Here is a 22,020-nt window from a genome sequence, read left to right as displayed (position 1 = left end):
GGAGATTTTAACAAAAAAAGTAATTGGCGCGGTGCTACCCAACATTTTAGTGGGCCCCCAAAAACCCGCTTAAGACAGACGTCCAATCACCAACTACAGAAAAGCATTGCATCACATCTGGACCGTCCCATATAAACAGTAACAATGTAGGACCGACATCTCAAACGGTCAAGATTGAGTTGAAGCGCGTCCCGTTAATTCAGAGGAGCCTCCAAAGCACTTCACATCCACTCTCTCTCTCTCTCTCTCTCTCTCTCACAGATAATAAATTCTCTTTCTTCAGCAATTGATAAATGAATAACTTTAGTGCCACCAAATTTTTCATAATTTTATTATAATTTTACAACTTAACAAGTTGAAAGTGGTAGGAATGAAATAAACTGTCTATGTGAGTCTATAATTTCTTCTCTTAAGAGTTGTCATTAGTAAAATTGTGACAAAATTATGATAACGTTGAAAAAAACTTTTGTGGTACCTAGGCTTACTCTTAATAAATACACCCTTTAATTTCTCTATAGCACACTCTTCTTTCTTGTCTCACCAACCCCATTGTGCTATCTCATCTTCCTCTTCAATAGCCTTCACCACACTTCATTCTATTAACACCCAAAACACATTCTCTCTCTCTCTGTCTCTCACAAACCTTAGCTTCTTCACTCTTTCTGTACTATGTTGTACAACATGCAAATCCTAGTTTAATTATGGGGGAAATGTTTATTCTGATTGAGAATGCTCCAATTGAAGCTGAAGTAGAATGCTTTGCCTTTGCCTTTGCCTAGCTCCTCCTGACCATTGTGCTTCCCTTCACTAAGGTCTGTCTGTTTATCTTATCTGTCTCCATTTTTCATATTCTTTGATTAATATGCTATATGGGTCTTTTCATTTTTCTCATTTCTCACATGCTTTTCGATAAACCATATTGATATGTATATTGGGTCTTTCTGCTTTCTCATTTCTCTGTTTCTCTATGGCTCCTTTTGGTTGACTGGCTTGTGGTAGCTACTGGCTACTACTGTTTGGTTTCTGTTTTGATTTTTGAACTCTGAAGTGTTTTTTTCTTTTTAAATTTCAAAAGCCAAAACCAATGCTTTTTTTCCCCTGCTTTTAAAAATGCTAATTTGCTGAAAGTATGGCATTTGGGGAGACCAGAAATGCTCCTTTTCAACTTCTTTTCAGATCCCTATTCATTTTCCATCAATCTTGTTTGTTTTGGTTAAAAATTTATTGTGTAGGATGGTGTTGAAATACAAAAAATTTTAGTAAAAAGAGTGATTGAGTAAGCTTTTCTTTTGAACTATAAAATTGACTTTTTTTTTCCTCTTAAAAACTAAAACTTTACCTGCAACTTTTTTGTACGCCACAGTTTGAAATTACAGACTTTAAAAAGATTATCAGGCTGACAAATGGTAAAGCACTTTTTCGAATTTCTCAAGATTTGACTGTCAGTCCAAAAAGCTTACACAATCGCTCTTTATAACTGAAAATTTTTGTTCAACATCATACAAGTTACTCTTTATTCCTAATTCAATAACTATAATTCCAGCCTTTATTCTAAAAAAAAATTCAATAACAATAAATGAAATTGCCTTTTTTTTAATACAAGTTTTGACTTGGAATCCACAGCTGGGTTGGATAACGGGGAGGGCCCGTGGGTCGGGTTTGGGCATAAAAAGAATTCGTCCTAAATCCGATCCGTTGTCATTTTTAATGTAGATATCATGAGCCTTAATATTTTGTACTACTTTTTTTATTATATGACTTGCTTTAATTTGTGCACAATAAAAAATAAAATAATATTCAATGATAAATCTACATGAAAACAATGTTGGTTTGATGATAATACACCATAAAAGTAATTACAAAAAAAAATGGTGATTTTTTTTTTTTTTTTTTTTAAGGTTTTAACATTTAGCATTGCTCTTCCTAATTACTTCCTTTTGTTTTACAATGATTTCAACCAAAACAAATTGAGGTTCTTTTTATTTTTAATGTGTTTTTGGCTGCTTAATAAGGATTAGTTCTGGGACCCACCATTGATTATCTCGAGTTAGCAGATTTAATTTTAATTTTTGAAGGGATATTAGAGCTTGGACTCACAACTAAGCTAATTACACAGACCAGACCAGTCAGCGGGTGCCACGTCATCAAAAGTACAAAGTTAGCAGGAAGTCACCAATTACCACGAGTTTGGTCATATACCCCTGGTTGACTTCTGCTGACGTGGCTTTCTTTCACGTTAATCTGTGACTTCTGCTTAAGTTTGTCATGGAGCTGGGACCTTATTGTAAATCTAGCTGAACCAAAAAAAAAAAAAAAATGAAGCAATTATCAATTATTATTCCTTAAATTTGTTTTTTTTTTTTTTTTTGGTTAACTTATATTATGTGTGAACTGTGAGTCTGTGAACCAGAATGCATAGTTTACCTCAGGACCACCACTAGTGACTCTACTTATTTGGCTTATTAAAATAAGTATGTGTAGTGTTGAGAATATTATTTATTTTATCAGAAAAAAAAAGGTTTCAAATTATAATGTTGATGGAACATCTCTCATTATGTTGATAAATCTATATAAATATTTTATTTAAGCGAGATTAACATTAACATAATTAAAGTATATAATGTTGCTTGATTGATGTAATTGTAGGGCTGTGGAGCAGTGGGATTGTCTGCTAAATCATATACTAAAGTTTGGTGTTATTTTTATTTATTTATATATTTCCATTCCAAAAGAAAGAGACAGAAAGAATTGAATAGAACTAAAGATTTATGATGATGATGAGAAGAAGGCTCGCTTGCTGCACTCGTGACAGAGATATAAGCCTCGACTTTGACGAGCAAGAAAGTAAGACACTCATACCATTTTTTTTTTAAATTTAAAATTAATATTTTTATTGTTAATTTTATTAATATTAATGCCTATTAATTTAACTTAATTTTCCATGATTGATGCTGATTTGTTTCAGTCATGTGGGGCATTGATAGATGACATGCTAAAAAAAAATTTCAAATCTATACCGTACCCCAAGATTTTTAGACTTTTTTAAGGTCTAATATACCTACCACATGGGATGAAAAATTGAAAATTGAAAAAGAAGTAATAGAATATTATAGGAGTATTGGGCTTGGACTTGGTCGTATAGGTAACATGATTTTGACCCAAAAAATTAGTTTTTTTATTTATTTATCAATTTTTATAAATTCGTTTGTGATAATTTGGAAAAAGAATGAAACTAGACTGGACTGAGAAAGTCTAGAAATTAAAAAAAAAAAAAAAAATTTACACTTGCTTATATTACAGATTGTTAATAATAGATTAAAAAATTATATTAATAATAGATTTAGATAAAAATCAGTAAAAATTAATGTGAAAAAAAGTCATCAATTTTTTTTTGGTTAAAAAAAAAGAAAAAAAAAAAAAGCATAGTTGGATTGAGCTACATTCTTTGTTGGGTGATTGTTGAATGGAAGTGCTGGGGGGGTTTGATTTGATGGGACGATGGGCGGTGGTGGGCTCTATAATGTGAAGAAATTGGGATATGTGATAGAAAGCCCACCAGTCCTCTATTTAATTTCTCTGTCAGACATTGATGGTGGTGTACCTATAAAAAATTTTTAAAATTTTTATTCTTGAATTTCTTTCCCATTTGGAGTAAAAGATCAAAATTTTTATGAGCTAGGCTTAGATCGAATGTTTCACGTATTTGGATGTATTTAGATTCAATACAATATGAATATATTTTCAAAATTTGTTTTATGTTCACATTGTGTCAGATCCAATATAATAAAACATTGGACCCCAACTTTGTTGAATTTTCAAACCTTGTTGAGCTATCTAAATATTGATTTTAATATGATTTGATATAAGTTGGTTATAACAATTATGCGGACAAAATGCCAAAAGATACCCCCCCCCTCCCAACACACATATGTATATAACTTTGAAATCCATTTAAAAAAAAAAAAATTTATATTGGATGAATTATACTTTTCATCATTAAAATTTAGGGAAAGTTTGATTTTGGTCCTTCAAATTTAAAAAGTTTGAATTCGATATTTAATAGATTTTGGTCTTTTAAATTTAAAAACTTTGAATTTAATATCCAATATTTTTAAAACAAACAAATTTGTCATGATTTTTGGGGTTGGTTCAATTTTGGTTGCTTAAATATAAGGTTAGTTTTGATTTTGGTCCTCTAGATATACTTGGTTTGATTTGATCCTTAAAAATATTGGATGTTTTAGAATCTTGTTATCCTTGTCTCTCATCCAAATAGGAAAATAGATGTAGATCAGTATTCAGTAGATGTAGTGCCCAAGTTATTTCATTTTTGAAATTTTAAGTATCAAAATAGAGTATCAAAAATTTTATTTTTTATTTTTATAAAGTGATGGAGATTTTCAAATTCTTAAAAGATAGATTCGCAGAAGTTGCACGGCTCTCACTATTTATTTTGATTGACAATTGTGGACCCTTTAATAATAATATGGTACTACTACTAGGCTAGCATTTATATATTTAATCTACTAGATGAGACAATGATGTAACTTGGTGTGGTCTCAAAAGTCATTGCCTTGATGGCTTGTTTATTCTCTTTTGTATCGGCTTGAACTGTTGAGATTTCTCTCCTATGGTCCAATTCCTTTCCATTTTGTGCTCTTCTTTTATGTGTGTGTATTATAAGTACAACTGTGCTACCACCTACCACGTTCTTAACAAACCCTCCAAAATCAAGTCCTTTTCTGATGGTTTCTGGGAAAGTCCCCTCTAGCTGTAGTTCAATCTTTTATGGCCAGGAAGCTTCTGTTTTCAAATTCACAACTCCTTTTTTCCAGGTTGTCATGTGCTTTTACAAAATCTGAAATTTTGTTGATTTTTGAAGACTTCCTTACCACATTTTGGGGCCTATTCTAAAATTTTGTTGCGAGTTTGGTGACTTTGGTCCTTAGATGATGACAATAATTGATAGTGCCTTTTGAGACTTTTTGTTGTGGACTGAAAGAATGGAAAACTAGTTGATCAATAAGTCCAATGACACAACAAATTTTGCATTTTTTTGCATGTGATAGATCATGATTGGTGTGCAATACAAGTGACATCAATGGTCTTCCCAAATGAAAGTGATGGATAAATACAATTTGCTTCCTCAACAAGTTATGAAAAAAATTACAAAATTTGTTAGGTAATTTAGCATTGTTGCCCATTCTGAAATTACTGTTGAACTAGCTGCTGTTCTTTGTTTGGTGAAAATTTGAACTATGTGTTCTTACATGTATGAAACTTTCATATATATTTATTTGGACGGACTCTCATTTGAAATGACATGAGAGTCGAGAGGGGACTATAACACCTAAAAATTTAAATTGGGGCACATGATCCCAACAGATCTGGGACAGTGAGTCAGAAAAAGATAGAAAACAAAAAAAAAATTGACTAATGGCACTTAAAAAACTTTCATGTGCTCTGATCTATCTCTTGTCCCATAGGGACACATTTGAATGATAACCTGCCTAACTTTCAAGTGTGAACCTTGTGGGGGCTATGTCAGCAATATTTGACTCAAATGGTTTCTAGGCAGTTTTTAATACACTAATTATATATTTTATCATTTTCCTAGTCAAAACTTGAATTTGTTAACAATTTGTTTTCCCAAACATTTAGATGTGCCTTCGGATAATGGGAGCATAAACGTGTAAACTAGGGGCAGTATAGATGTTACTTCTTGCGAAGGCTTACGACCTGATTAAACCATCATTTGCCATGATCTCTGAGTGATAGACACATTTTTAGCCAAAACAATAAGGAAGCTGCACAATGAGAAAATCTAATCAATTTTAGAGTAGTTAACATTACAAGAATGTAAATATTTTGGAATTGAAATTATGTACCGCCTTACTAGGTGTATTATATATATATATATATATATATGAAAGGATACCCTTTTGGGTTTTTATTTATTATTTAATTTTTTATTATTATTACTAATTCAGTCATTCTGTCAAGGGATACCCCCAATGGTTCTAGCAAAAAAAAAAAGAAAGAAAAAGAAAAAAGAAAGAACTTTGGAATCTCAACAGAATCATACTAATGGATCAAGAAAAGGTGTCTAGAAGAATTGAAAATTTTGATCCTGATTTGATTCTTTTAAAAGGACAGGGGACCATAGGGAGGGGGGGATGAACCTCTTAGATGCTCATGTTAATTAATATTCTTAAACTCATACGTGTGATCAAAGATAAATTATATAACTCTTTCAGAATTGACTTGTCTAAGTCTAAGTAAATATGTAACCTTTTAGATGCTCACGTTAATTTGGTTTCAAGATTCCTACAAATGAAAATTATCTAGCTTTCAGAATTTCCTTATCTAATTGTTTCTTCTGTGCATCTGCTAAGAGTGTAATCAGTACATTTTTATTCAGTGTTAATTAATCCTTCAGATGAGAGTGTTAAGATTGGTATGCATGTTAATAGTTTATATATGATTATGCCTGCAGTAAACAGAGGATCTCAACAATGTTGTTTAGCTTGGAAATGAACATTTAAGTGTATTTATTGGCATTTATAATTTTTTTTAGTATGCCACCTCTACTAGACCCCATTAAGGTGGGAGATTTATGCATAGGGTACAAACTTGTTAGATGGATGAGCGCCATATGAATGTTGATACTAGAGAACAGACAAGCATTTTTTATATTCAGTTCTGAGTGTGTCAACCTTGTTAATTTCAATTTGTTCCTGATTTTTGGGTGATTAATGATTGGTATCTTTCAGGAATAATGACATATAATGGCCTTGAGAGTTGCATTATCAACAATCAATCTTATGAAAACGAAAGCAGAACAAGCAGAGGGGATGGATGTCCAACTGACTCCTTGGACGATGATGACTCAAGCTGTTCTTCCAGCAAAGATGCTTTCGGATCATTTTCTTCAAAATGGTTGACAATGAAGAGGGATGAACATGGTTTGGATGAATGGGAGCTCTCAGAAAGCCCCCAACATTTTTATGTCAAAGACAAACCTACTTATCCCCTTCAATTTTCAGATGTGGAAGCAATGAAAGAAAAATTTGCAAAGCTGTTATTGGGTGAAGATATTACTGGAGGATGCAAGGGCCTTGGCACTGCTTTAGCATTGTCTAATGCCATCACAAACCTAGCAGGTATGAAATATACTATTTTCTTATCAGTAAGAATTAATATGATTTGCCTTTTGCCTTTTTATATATTTCTTTGCAATTGCATTTAGTATTTAGTCACAAATGTGGCAAACTTATACTGCATTACAATCTTTTCTGTATCATATGGGGATGCCAAGCTCATGGGATTAGAACTCTAAATATACCAGGGAACTGATATTGGAATTAACAGCATATAATCTTTCATCATTTGAAAACATAATGTTCTCATATGTTTTGCAAGAGAAAGTACCAATGAGCAGACAATATGTGAATTTTCACTAAATATTGCAAGAATCAAAGAGCTTTTGAATCAGAAACGAAATTTTGTGAAATGAAATTATAAACTCTTTCGCAGTCAAACTCAAGACTTTTCAATAAAGCTAAAATTTTTGGCCTCCTAATATTTTGTATGTGTTATGTGTTTTTAGCCTATATTGCTGGATAGTTTCTTTTGGACCACAGCCTGTTCCTTAGAAAGTTTCTTCTGTTTTCTTAGTGTGACCCTTGAGAACGATTACTACTGTTTTACACTATTTAAAAATATAAAATTGGATTTTCAGCGACAGTTTTTGGAGAGTTGTGGAAGTTGGAACCGCTTACTGAAGAAAGGAAAAGCAAATGGCGAAGAGAAATGGACTGGTTACTTTCCCCCACCAACTATATGGTTGAGTTGGTTCCTGCTAAGCAAAATGGTGCCAATGGCCGGACCTTGGAGGTACTTTTGATTTCAGTTGGATCTAGATGAACAAAGCAGTATTAATATTGATCTATAGTGTAATTTGGATTTGATTTGATCTGTTCAGATAATGACACCAAAAGCCCGTGCTGACATCCACATGAATCTTCCAGCCCTTCAAAAGTTGGACTCTATGCTTATTGTAGGTGATCTCTTTATTCCCTTCAAAATTTTAGAGAGCTTTTTATCCGTTATTTTGGCTCATATTAACCTTATTGATTTTTCATCTGACAGGAGATGCTGGATTCAATGGTGAATACTGAGTTTTGGTATGCAGAAGGAGGTAGCCGAGCAGAAGGAAGGAACAACAGTGCACGTCAAAGCAAGAGATGGTGGCTTCCCTCACCTCAAGTACCAACAAAAGGTCTCTCTGACAGTGAAAGGAAGAAGCTGCTTCATCAGGGTAGAGTGGTACATCAAGTATTCAAGGCTGCTAAATCCATCAATGAAAATATTCTGCTTGAAATGCCTGTGCCAAGCGTTATCAAGGACGCTCTTCCCAAGGTAATTTAGTTCTCTCTCAACTAAAGCATTCTCAACTGCATCCTCTCTGATTTTTTAAGCTCTCTCAACTAAAGCATTCTCAACTGCATCCTCTCTGATTTTTTAAGGGGGAACTTTCTCTATGTTCAAGTCCAATCCAGATACATATTTTGCAATTTTTCAAGTCCAATCCAGATACATATTTTGCAATTTTTTCTTTCTTGAAGTACCTCTCACCAGAGGCCAGTTTTGCTTTCTAAAAGTTACAAGTTTGGAGCTTGAACAATTTGCTAAGTTGTGGCCAATATTAAAAAATTAAAGAGTAAATTGCAAATTACACCCCTAAAATTTTGGGGGATGTGGTTTTTACACCATGTCGTTTCAGAATTTAGATTTTACCCCCTAAAATTTGGGGGTGTAAAATCCAAACACCCTCAAACTTTAGGGAATAAAATCCAAAAACCCTCAAAATTTATGGAGTAAAATCCAAATTCTAAAACGTTAGGATGTAAAATCCAAATACCCCCAAACTTTAGGAGGTAAATTCCAAATTCTAAAATTTCAGGGCATAAAATCCAAACACTCCCAAACTTTAGGGTGTAATTTGCAATTTACCCAAAAGAAAAATGGACAAGTTTCCAAGTTATGCAAATTTGCTTCCATAATGAACTGAAACTTAGTGAAGATTTTGTCTAGAAGCAGACTAGCCTTAAGTTTGATCCATGCCAAAAGGGATTCATACCAAAGTTGAAGAAGGCAAAAAACTTATTTTTTAGTTTCAGCCAAGTAACTTTGACACATGAAGATGAAGTGGGACTAGGTCTGCATGGTGGTCATTTGAAAACTGTCCAGATATTCTAATGATCATTACTGTTTTGTAAACTTACAGATGAATTTTCAAAATTATCAATCTTCATTGCATTGTTATAACTTATTGCTGCATTTGTTTTTATGTACTCAAAGTCTGGGAAAGCAAGCCTTGGTGAGGAACTCTGCAAAGTCTTGTCTGCAGAATCAAGCTCAGCTGAGGAGATGCTCAATTCCCTCAATTTGAAATCTGAACACAGTGCTCTTGAGTCCATTAACAAGTTGGAAGCTGCTGTATTTGCATGGAAAGAGAAAATTACAGAAAAAGCTAGTGGCAAATCTCCAGTTCGAACATCATGGTCCTTCATAAAGGATTCAATGTCTGAGATGGACAAGATGGAGTTGTTGTTGGACAGAGCAGAATTCCTTCTACATCAGCTTAAGACCAGATATCCAAACCTTCCTCATACATTTCTTGATGTTACAAAAATTCAATATGGCAAGGTGAGTTATTGAGTACTCATTTAACTCATTTGTGGACAATCTCTACACTACTAGGTTCTTGCATACCAGAATTATTTCACTGCTATGAGTCCACTGTTTATATTTATTGGTAGTCTTTATAATGGCAATCAAATTTGTGCTAGCTTCCACTGCAGTTGTCTATTTCATTTTACTTTCTTTTGCTAATTCCCCCGCCTCCCCTCCCCCACCCCCCTAGAAGATTATTTTGACATGATTAAACTGTCTTACCAAAAATGACTTATATAAATATGTTTTGGGTCTTTGTCCTTCTTGTAGGATATTGGGCATTCAATTCTGGAAGCGTATTCCCGTGTTCTTGGAAACTTGGCCTATAGCATACTATGTAGGATGCAAGATATTTTGCAGGAAGATGCTTTGAGCAATCCAAATTCACCTGTGGATACGCATTGTTTCCCCAGTATAAATCTCTGTGAAACTTCAGCTGTTGGTCTACATGTAAAGCTCTCGCTGACTGATGAGATGAACAAGTTATCTGTACATTGCCACTCCAATTCAAGTGGTACTTCTGATTTGGAATTTTCATATAGTGATGCCAAAACAAGTTCTGTGGCTGCAACACCTAGTCGGAGTAGCGTCTGGTGCATCAGCAGAGAGGCTTGTATGAGTGTCTCCCCAAAAAATTCTCCTTGATAAAAAAGGTACGGTTTTCAATATCTCTTTCTGTAAATGAGATTACTATAAGTTTGATGAGATGAAATTTTCTTTGGCCCCCAAAGAATGTATTGCCAGGAATATGTAGCAAAGTATATATATTGTGTATGGTTATGACTGACCAGGAACCACAATTCTTCAATTGAGCAACACTATTGCCTATTGCAAATATTTTTATATTAACACATTTGCTAGCAAAATCCAAACTGATCTAACTCATTTTGACATGCTTAAGTTGCAACATATATCGGTCAGCTGCATCAAGGCCTTGAACTCTGCCGCAAATCAATCCATGGCATTGCAAAGGGCCTGGAGCTACAAATAGGAGGATAGAAACTAATTTCACTGTGGCAAAATGGTATACGGACAAAGCAATTAAATATTGGGAACTAAGTAACGAACCCCATTTGTTCTAAGGACCAAAAATAATAGGAACGGTATTCTTGCCATTGAGCCAAGTAAACTGGGCTTGCTTGGTCGTAAAGGGTGTTAGAAATGCTACAAATACAACATTTTTCAAAACATTTTTCACTGTTGCTGAAATGATTGACTGCCAATGGTGGCAAAAATGTGATGAATCCATGTAAAAAGTTGAATCCACAACTCGACTACTCCACCAAATATATGATATCTAATTGTTGTGAAAAAGGTTGTGTTTGTGGCATTTACGTATATAAAACAGAGCTGCATGGTTATAATAGTTTTTCTATTACCATACAACTTTTGTCACTGCTTGAAGACAAAGGGCGACTGTGATAAACTTGTGCTCATAAACTTTCTTATGCTCATGTGGCCAGCCATAAGTGAGAAATCCTAAGCAAGAGAAGCCGCAAAGGTAACGCAAAGGTGCGAAGTTCAAAAATCTTCATTCCCTAACGGCTAACAGCTGCAAGCAATGATGAGTACTAGCGTGAAGAAGTGATAATAGTCAATAGAAGAAGAATAGACAGCCCCCTTGGCCCATGAAAAGTGGAATGAGGCAGAACAAATACTTCCCTTTGTGATGTATTTAACATTTTTCTTCCTTCAAAGTTCAAATAAAAAATGACCAATGATCTTGCTATCCTGACTACAATATCAACATGTTTTAACAATTATAATACTGAAAAATTTAAATCCCAAATAACACTACTTTTTGATAACGTATGAGTAAAGTTTCACATTGAATAATAAATAGATGAATGAGTGATTAATATAATATTATTGAACTAATATCCATTAGGCTTAGGCCTTTTGAGTTAAGTGTGTCTCTATATGTTATATTATTTTTTCATCTAAGCATACTCTTATTTTTATGTTAGTTTTAGCAAGTACAACTTTGCTTGTATTCATTTAATATTAAAATACAGCTATGAAAAGAGTGGCTTTTCTTTTTTTCTTCTTTTTTCTTTTTTGAAAAAAATTGGCCAACCATAAGATGAACTTTTGGATTGTGAGAATACAAACAAAAGAGACCAGTTAATTTACAATTAAGAATATTCTTAACTATTTGGTTTCTTTATGATTTAACTATACTTTTAAATTAGGGAATGGACATTTTACCTTTCAGCTGCACAAATCAAGAGCTCATTCTTTATGAATTCATAAAAGTGAAAAACCAAGCAAGTCACATTTCCATGACTAAGATTTAAAGCATTCTTCAGGATTTTCATTGGCTTCTTGCTTGAATATTGGAAATCAGACCAAGTATTGGTTCTAGCTTCTAGGGGAATATTAAATGAGCTCTTTTTTTACTTAAATCAAGCTTCTTCCATAGCACATGACCACTTGAGATACACCAGAAATCAAATCCATAACATTGAAGATCATGTTTTATGGAAAAAAAAAACTTGATTTTAAGTAAACTAAAGTCTAGTTCATTTAATATTACCCTAGAAGCTAGAACCAATACTTGGTCTGATGTCCAATATTCAAGCAAGAAGCCACACTCGAGAAACACTAGAAATCAAACCATAACATTGAGAAGCATGAATATCTTGAAAAGGATATCATAGTCCATGCTGTTCTAGCTTTGAGCACTTGAGCGTTTGTTCCTCATTTGTTCAAAACAAATTTTCACTTCATCACAAAGAAATAGAAACATAATAAGCATATTTGGTTTCTTTATGATTTAACTATACTTGAAAATTAGGAAATGAACATTATACCTTTCAACTGCACAGATCAAGTGCTCATTTTTTATGAATATATAGAAGTGAAAAATCAAACAAGTTTGATGCAGGAGACGTAAAAAGATTATTATTTAGTATTATTTATGTTTGCAAGCCAATTGTATTTTTATGTTTTAGGTCCTATTAGTTTATTGTGCTTTTAGTATTTTAATTTAGAAGTAAGGTTATTTTTGTAATAAGGCAATTAGGGTTTCCTAGCCAATTAGAATTAGGGTTTAGCAACCTTTTATTAGTAACCTATTGTACTCCTTGAGAGATAGTTGATATTTTGATGAATGAAAACAATGGTTGTTTGGTCCTTCTTTAGTCTGATGCTAACTCCAGGTCTACCCTAAGTGCTGACTCCTAGTGGTTTCCCCGCTTGGTTCTGACTCCAAGTAAGGCCTAGGTGCTGACTCCTAAATCATATATTTTATTTTTCTGTTTTTTCAGTTTTGTTCTGGTTGTCCTGCGTCAATTTTGGTATCAGAGCAAACACTAATCTATTTGAAACATCGTCGCAGTCAATCCAAATCCAGAAAAATATCACCCAAAAAAAAAAAAAAAAACTTCATTCACCGTATTTTTTTTTCTGCCACCATAAGGTTACCCAACAAACTCCACAGCCAGACCTGGTCAGGTTCTTTCGAGAAGTTTCTTCGCACACCACCACCCATTGGAAAGCCAACGCTGCCATCCCTCGTCTGTCAGATCGCACCACAATGAGCCCCACCACCATCCTCTTCTTGATATTGCGCCATCATGACCCTCAATTGCCCAGCACCATGCCTCCGCAATCCCTCCATAAACTAGCGATTCCATCTCAAAGGTAACAATGACTAGCCTTTTATTTAACTAAAAAAAAAAACCAGCACCTTATTTTCTGTTCAAACTCTTCCCGATCATTTTTAATTTGCAACCCCAGTGTTTTCCCACTAGGAACGACTTGAATCGGCCCATCTGAAATAAAGAACTCAAATTGAAACCCATTAAACTACCTGACCCAGCCTAAACAACAAACTCATTGTACACTGTCACACAAGCCATATCGCCACCAGTAACATAAACAAACCCTTGCTTGACCCATTTGTTAACCAACCTAAAGCCCACATTTTACAACACCAGTTTTCTTTAAAAATAAAAAAAATAAAAATACAAGACCCAGCCCACAAAATCCAAACCTGTCAACCAGCCCAGTCCCTACAAATATCCATCTAGAGAACATCATAGCAACCCAAGTTCTTGTTCCAACTGCCAACTATTTGTTGAAGCACTATTTTAGAGAATCGTGGTAATATTAGAAGCACCTTATTTTGATGGTTGTAATACTTATTCACGAGGTTTTTTCAACTAGATGAATGGGATGGAGCAATTCTTTGAGCAAGCAAATTTTGTAGATAACAAAAAGGTTAGGTATGCCAAGTTGAAGTTAAGAGAAGCACAAAGGTTTTGGGAGAATCTTGAATATTTTTGCTATATGAGGTATGAACCTGCCATTAATGTGTGGGAAGATATAAAAAAAAAAAGAATTGTGATGAGTATTTGTCACCATACTATCGAGCTAAGTATCTACCCCAATCTCAGTGTGGTACTTTTCAAGTTGAAGCAAATACGATGAATCCTCATCCTCATCCCATTTCATATCCTCAACGCACTTTTGAACAATCTATCAAGGAATTATCTACCAAGGAATTAAAGGAATTATCTCTAAAGATCATGAAAGATGTTCAAGACAGGATTGCTCAGATGAAGCAAAAGAAGACTCAAACCAATTCAATTGGGAAACCAAGGATACTTGATCACAATGAACTTATTGCTAACCCAATAGAAAACAACATTGATGATGATATCTTGGTCGTGGAGAATCCTCCAGCAACACCAAAGCCTAATGTTGACACAATCGTACATGCCTCGACAAGTGTTGCTTTAACATTCGTGCAAGGAAATGAATCTATTGAAGACCAACAAGATGAAAAGATGGTGCCTAAAGAGAGTATTATGTTAAAGGGTGCACATGATGTGATATTGGAAGCAAATGAATCTGCTTTTGATCAGCCTTCCATGGTGCATGAAGACAAACTGTTTGCTAAAGTGGAGAAAGTGGATAACATAGTGCTTCCAATGGTTCAAGATAAGATTATGTTGATTCCACACATTGATTTTGTTATTCCAGAAGAGTTTGGCATGGTGGAATTTAAGGTTTTTCTTTTCTCTATGCTCCCTAAGGTGATTCCAGACCTAAAGCAAGTGTTACGTGTTAGCATCCTAATCCTTCAACGCTTTAGAACTCGAGGTCGAGTTTTCTCCAACCAGAGGAGAATGATGCGAGAGACACAAGAAGATTATTATTTAGTATTATTTATGTTTGCAAGCCAATTGTATTTTTATGTTTTAGGTCCTATTAGTTTATTGGACTTTTAGTATTTTAATTTAGAAGTAAGGTTATTTTTGTAATAAGGCAATTAGGGTTTCCTAGCCAATTAGAACTAGGGTTTAGCAATCTTTTATAAGCAACCTATTGTATTCCTTGAGAGATAGTTGATATTTTGATGAATGAAAACAATGGCCGTTTGGTCTTTCTTTGGTCTGGTGCTGACTCCAGGTCTACCCTAGGTGTTAACTCCTAGTGGTTTCCCCACTTGGTGCTGACTCCAAGTAAGGCCTAGGTGCTAACTCCTAGGTCATATCTTTTATTTTTCCATTGTTTTAGTTTTTTTTTTGGTTGTCCTACATCAAAGTCACATTTCCATGACTAAGATTTAAATCATTCTTCAGGATTTTCATTGGCTTCTTGCTTGAATATTGGACATTAGACCAAGTATTGGTTCTAGCTTCTAGGGGAATATTAAATGAGCTCTTTTTTTACTTAAATCAAGTTTCTTCCATAGCACATGACCACTCGAGATACACCAGAAATCAAATCCATAACATTGAAGATCATGTTTTATGGAAAAAACTCGATTTAAGTAAACTAAAGTCTAGCTCATTTAATATTCCCCTAGAAGCTAGAACCAATACTTGGTCTGATGTCCAATATTCAAGCAAGAAGCCACACTCGAGAAACACCAGAAATCAAACCATAACATTGAGAAGCATGAATATCTTGACAAGGATATCATAGTCCATGTTGTTCCAGCTTCGAGCACTAGAGCGTTTGTTCCTCATTTGTTCAAAACAAATTTTCACTTCAACACAAAAAAATAGAAACATGATAAGCACCAATATTCATCTTAAGGGTAGACGTCAATTAGAACCAATTGAATCTACTTGAGCTTTCTTTTAACGAGTACCAGGTAGTTAAAGGCATGATAGGACCATTGAAACATTAAAAACACCCAAAGGAACATACAAATTAAAGTTCATCTTCTCAGCTTAAAGTAAGAAAGCATGCAATACACAGGGAAACATTTTCATTGATTTTCTTAGCCCACATAGTAGAACATATAGGAACATGCGAAAAGTCATTAAACAAAAGAATTCAGAAAGAAAAATTTACACAATATTTAATTTATTTCAGGCCCTTAAAGTTCACAAGTATCTAGATAATTCACAGTTTTCTCTGTTACCACAAGGCTCAGATAAAAAATTTAACTTGAAGACATAATGTCAAGATAAGAATATTAGCTCTCATCGCAAAATGAAGGACCTAATACAAAATCCTGAGTGCCAAGGAAGGAGTTAGAGAAGACAAGTCATCTTGGTTCTAACAAAACATAATATGGGATTAATTCAAATTCTCTACGCTTAATTAATATGTTGAATGTGGCAGCTAAAAATATATTGGGCATTTGCAACTAATTTTGAACATAACATGTTTGTCTACACAAATATCAATAAACAATATAATCTGAATAATGAAATTTTCTTTAAATAACTTCGCTTACTCTCTCAAGGATAATGAACACTTTAAAAGTTTGAATATCATTTTATAAATTACACTTTTTATTATCTTTTGCAAAAGTTGAGACTTCTAATTCATTGTATGAAAGTGGGGTAAAGAAATTTAAACCACATAAATTATTGTAACATTTGGAGAGGAAAGAGCTCAATACCCTACAGTCAGTACATACAAAAAAAAAAAAAAAAAAAAAAAAAAAAAAAAAAAAAAAAAAAAAAACCTAATCATACAATTACAACAACAAAATTCAACAGTTTGCAATTCAAAGACCAATAGGATATGACAATGATTAGATTTGTCTATTAAACTATATCCATTCCTTAAAAAATTTAAAATTCTCTTCTTGCGCCTTATTACATGTATAAAATTTGAGTTCTAGTTCTAATGTTAAGGTCATCGTATATAAAAAAGAAGAAGATGTCAATAGATCAATTTAAGTCAAATTTCACATTTAGGAAAAATATTCTATAACATTTGAAGGTTTCCTAATTATACACATTTGAACTTTTGTGAAGGTTCTATAAACAATTTAGAAGAGTTGGACTTCGTTAATGATAAAAAGCTTCCAATATTTGGAAGATCATACGTATCCAAAAATTAGTCAAGTACCCAAAGAGTTCAAAAATAGTTAAATACCCCAAGAATTCTAGAGACTTCATTTGGCCAAAAACAACCTTATAATTTATAAGCTACACCTTGTCATACAAATATTAAATGTCAAAAATTTTCAATCTTAAAATGTTGGTAATTTCTTTTAGGAGTTTTAATTTTTAAAACTAATTTTTCCTAACCATATTCCTGGGATGAAAAGAAGTCTTGTTATTTCGAAATCTTTGAAACCCATATATTTTGGACCCGTACCGCATAAATGGGTTACTCGTAGAACGTTATTTATAGAATCATAGGAAGTGTATCAAACAACTTAATTTAAATCCTCACATTTTCTTAGTCTTAGTTAAAACTTAAAAGGCGACAATAACATTTTGGTCCTTAGTTACGGTCATTGTCAATTTCGTCTCACATTTTGGAAGTAGTCAATTTGGTTCATGTTGTTTTTAATTTGTAATCAATTTAGTCTTTATCATCAAATCACAGCTTTTATTGCATTTTCTTGGCAACCAATCTCAAAAAAAGTAGATACACATATCAACTTAGCAACTAAAAAAATACCCAAATTTGGACCTAGATTAGTTGCAGATTAAAAATAACATTGATTAAATTTACTGCAAGTTGAAAATAATAAATACCAAATTGATTGTAACCAAAATGTAAGGACCAAATTAATAGTGACCTCAAAATGTAATGACCAAAATGGTATCTAAAAAAACTCACCTTTCATTTTTGATCCATGTGAATTAGAGTTTTTTCGAAAATTGTTTTTTAATATTTTCATGAAATATCATGATTAAAGATGAACAGGGGACCTAAAATTCTAAAACTTTTTTAAATTTAAATTTAAATTTCCTTGCTTGTTGAATCTTAGTGAAACAATTTATCGAAAAATAATAACAAAAAAAAATGAGGGAATTTTTTTTTTTAATTTTTTTTCGAGAGAAATTATTTTTTAAATTAAGAACTTTAGATTATAATCAAGTTTACGCAATATTCAGTATTCACAAAAAAACACTCTCTTAAGCAATGTGGGACAATTACCTTTTTTTTTTTTTTTGAGAAACAAACACACACACATAAGGGAGAGGGAAAGGGATTCTAACACAAAGATATACCACAACTCCAATAAAAAACCATGGTAACTTTTAAGGGATGGTGGGGCAAGTTATACTACACACTATACGCTTTCTTAAGCAATGTGGGACAATTACCCATTCTTTTTTTTGAGAAACAAACACACACACACACAAGGGAGAGGGAAAAAGATTCTAACACAAATGCACACCACGACCCCACCCTCCCTCAAAAGTTGCAATGACTTTTGAGTGGAGTTGTGGTGTGCCTTTATGTTAAAATCTCTTTCCCTTTTTCTTGCGTGTGTATGTGTGTTTGTTTCTAAAAAAAAAAAAAAATGGGTAATTGTCTCACATTGCTTAAGAGAGTGTGTTGTGTATAGTATAACTTGTCCCACCCTCCCTTAAAAGTTACCATGACTTTTGAGTGGAGTTATAGTGTACCTTTATGTTAGAATCAATTTCCCTCTCTCTTGTGTGTGTTTGTTTCTCAAAAAAAAAATCTTTTATGCGCTAAATTGAATGCAAGATTTTTAACGAGACAAAGTACATTCATTTTGTTTATCAAAAAAAGAAAAATTATGATAAAAATAAATCACTTAGCGAATTACGTTAACGCCTTGTACATGTAATTTGACTTTAAACTATTTGACGATGACACTTACCTCTCGTTTTCACAACCAGAAAGATGAGAAACTTTTACTCTTTTGCTAGAAATTTGTATGCTCACAAAAAAAATAAAAAATAAAAATAAAAATTAAAAAAACTCATTCATAAAATAAAATTAAAAAAAAAAAAAAGAAGAAGACATCTTTACAAAGAAATGTACTTACCTTAAGCCAAAGTCATGTTTGGATCTCTTTTCGCTCTTAGAATTTGAAGTTTGAGAGCAATTAGACAATTTCATTCATATGGATGGCTCAAGGTGTTGAGTCTTCAGAGCAATTAAACAATTAGACCAAGATTATGCAAATTCAATTATTATCTGCCAAAGCTAAAGGTACTCAGTCATCGGAGAAACGGTGTTAAAAAAAGTTTTGGTCCGTCTATTGGACAACTTGGAAAATTTGGAGGTGCTGAATATATCTCATTGCCTCTGTGTAGTAGTTCAGGACTCTACAAGCTCCATTACAGTGTGTCGAGAACTTGATCAAACATCTTTCATTTTTCATGTTAAGTTTTCGACACACTGTAATGGAGCTTGTAGAGTCCTGAACTATTACACAGAGGCAATGAGATATATTGAGCACCTCCAAATTTTTCAAGTTGTCCAATAGACGAACCAAAGCTTCCTTTTACACGATTGTGCTTTGAAGACTCAACACCTTAAGCTTTGACACAAAATAATAGCAATTGCATAATCTTGGTAAAAAGGGCACAACTTTAATTATGAAGAAGTTCTTGCAACAGGTTTGATCGGATCAGGGTGTCGGATTTGTGTCCGAACTGGTTTGGTTCAAGTCTAAGGGTTGACGTGGCTTGATCAAAGTGTGACACGTGATATCATGCCGTCATGGATGATGTCATGGAAGGATGAACCACCAATGGAGGCTTATGACTTGAGTTGGACAACTCGTGAGGTGCATGAAGGAACGTGAGAATTTTGAGGGGTGTGGGGAGTGCATGAGGTATTGTAGTGATCAGTTTTCAGGTGTTGTGATCAAGGAAGTTGATTTCATAACATTCAGGTCGATACATCCAGAATACATCGTTCTGATGACCTAACCGATATGGTGACCCCCCTAAATCATACCAATTAAATACTAGACCATTTCGGTCAATTTCAAACGTTTTGGCTGATTTTGGACTTTTCGGATGGAAAACCCATTTCAGATTGATACCAATTTTCTATTGAAAATTTTTAACACTCCCATTGATAGCTGCTATTCTTGATCGAGTAGCATTAGCAACACCACAACTGCTCCACAAATGCTTTATGGGATAACTATTTGTACCTCTTTTGACCTCAACTTTCTCAAATAGTCTAGGCTTAGATAAGTTTTTTTTTTTTTTGGAGGCAGCCTGAGGGAAATATGGAGAAGAAAGAGTGAGATTTATATTCAGTGTTTGGTAAGGGAGTTTGCTAATGGACAGTTGTGATTGTGTGTTAAGTTTTGGTAGGTAGGTGAGCATTAAAAGTTATGTTTTGAAACGGAATCTTATCTAAGATATTAAATACATGCTTTTACTTTTTACTTAGGTTCACGTTTTTTATGGGCATTTTTTTTACATAGGTTCACGTTTTTTATGAGGAGTGGGGTTTGTGTCCAATGGCAGTTTCATTGGACACACTAAGATATGGACACGTCTTGAGGGAAATGTGGAGAAGAAAAAGTGAGATTTATATTTAGGGTTTGGTAAGGGAGTTTGCTAATGAACGGTTGTGATTGTGTGTTAAGTTTTAGTAGGTAGGAAAGTGTTAGAAGTTATGTGTTGAAATTGAATCTTATTTAAAATATTTCAATAAAATATTAAATACATGCTTCTACTTTTTACTTAGGTTCACGTTTTTTATGAGAAGTAAGACTTGTGTTCAGTGGCTAGTTCTACTAGATACACTAAGATATGGACACGTCTTGAGAGGAATGTGGAGAAGAAAGAGTGAGATTTATATTTAGGGTTTGGTAAGAGAGTTTGCTAGTGAACGGTTGTGATTGTCTGTGATGTTTTGGTAGGTAGGTGAGCATTAAAAGTTATGTTTTGAAATGGAATCTTATTTAAAATTTTTCAATAAAATATTAAATACATGCTTCTACTTTTTACTTTGGTTCATTTTTTTATGAGCGTTTTATTTTTTTTCTACATAGGTTCACGTTTTTTTTTATGAGGAGTGAGGTTTGTGTCTAATGGCCAGTTCCACTAGACATACTAAGATATGGACACGTGTCTATATCTCAACGTGTCTAGTGAAACTAATCACGGGATACAAACGTCACTCCTCATAAAAAATGTGAACCCATGTAAAAAAATAATAATAATAAAAACGCTCATAAAATACATAAGCAGAAGCATTTTTTTAATATTTATAGATTTTAGGGTACTTCAAAAGCATAAGCATCTATTTAATATTTTATTGAAATATTTTAAATAAGATTCCATTTCAAAACATAACTTGCGAAAGGTAATTGAGAGATTTTTTGAGATATTGAGAATAGTCTAGGTAGAGATTGAATTTGAGAGATTTTTTTGTGAGTAAAATAAGAGAACTGTGATATAGTTATTTATAGATTTTAGGATACTTAAAAAAAAAAAAAAAAAAAAAAAAATTGAGATCTGACTTTTATTTCAACGATAAACATTTTTATAGGAAATCGATGGAAGAATCAATTATCAATTCTTAAAAGGAAATTATTTATTCCAACAGTAAAAAAATTTTGTAAGGTTATATTTGTAAGGAAAGAATCATATTTTATCATAAAACCCTCTTTCCAAGGAAAATAATGCTCCATTCTTTCAAGTTCATGGTAAGATCCATTTATTAAATTCATGATAATGTCCGCTATGAATGTGAAAGAAAATATTTTTTCTCTATACTCCGTAAGTTCCTAAAAATTTTTCCTTTCCAATGGTCATCTTAGTCCTCTTTTTTTTCTTTTTTACTTTTTATTTTATTGGAAATAATCTTGTTTTTCCAAAATATTTAAAGGAAAGGACGAAGGAGTCAACAAAATTTTTTAAAGAAAGTAATCAAAGAATTTACAAATTTTTTGAGTCCTTCAATAAAAAAATGTCCAATGGTTATTTTTTTTAAAAAAAAATCCAAGTTATAGACAAATAGCAATATATATATATATATATATAGAGAGAGAGAGAGAGAGAGAGAGAGAGAGAGAGAGTGTTTATCACAATCACTCCAAGTATTAGCAGTAGGTGTGTGATCTTA

At 33.1% G+C, this 22,020-nt stretch overlaps 1 protein-coding gene across 4 annotated transcripts; it reads left to right on the top strand.

The window, feature by feature from the left end:
• Window positions 1-468: 468 nt before the first annotated feature.
• Window positions 469-11,471, top strand: LOC115971530 (rop guanine nucleotide exchange factor 14). Of its 4 annotated transcripts, none has more exons than XM_031091505.1 (9): window positions 474-812; window positions 2,647-2,844; window positions 6,774-7,163; window positions 7,742-7,896; window positions 7,985-8,059; window positions 8,152-8,421; window positions 9,364-9,711; window positions 10,009-10,391; window positions 11,202-11,471. In XM_031091505.1, exons 2-8 carry the CDS (start codon window positions 2,769-2,771, stop codon window positions 10,381-10,383), a joined length of 1,689 nt encoding a protein of 562 aa, XP_030947365.1. In that variant the 5' UTR covers window positions 474-812; window positions 2,647-2,768; the 3' UTR covers window positions 10,384-10,391; window positions 11,202-11,471. The 4 variants fall into 4 exon arrangements, with proteins under 4 accessions (XP_030947368.1, XP_030947365.1, XP_030947366.1 ...); XM_031091506.1 differs by lacking the exon at window positions 11,202-11,471 and adding an exon at window positions 10,640-11,191; XM_031091508.1 differs by lacking the exon at window positions 11,202-11,471 and having other exon boundaries at window positions 469-812; window positions 10,009-10,591.
• The last annotated feature ends 10,549 nt before the right edge of the window (window positions 11,472-22,020 follow it).

This window comes from Quercus lobata, chromosome 12 (assembly GCF_001633185.2).
Source record: "Quercus lobata isolate SW786 chromosome 12, ValleyOak3.0 Primary Assembly, whole genome shotgun sequence".
Taxonomy (NCBI): domain Eukaryota; kingdom Viridiplantae; phylum Streptophyta; class Magnoliopsida; order Fagales; family Fagaceae; genus Quercus; species Quercus lobata.
This window is presented reverse-complemented; position numbering and strand designations above follow the sequence as displayed.

Excerpts from the sequence above, each read along its gene's own strand:
- LOC115971530 (XM_031091505.1), top strand. The coding sequence starts at position 2,769 with ATGATGATGATGAGAAGAAGGCTCGCTTGCTGCACTCGTGACAGAGAT. Across the intron at positions 7,164-7,741 it reads TGCCATCACAAACCTAGCAG|CGACAGTTTTTGGAGAGTTG; the intron begins GTATGAAATATA and ends TTGGATTTTCAG. Across the intron at positions 8,060-8,151 it reads AGTTGGACTCTATGCTTATT|GAGATGCTGGATTCAATGGT; the intron begins GTAGGTGATCTC and ends TTCATCTGACAG.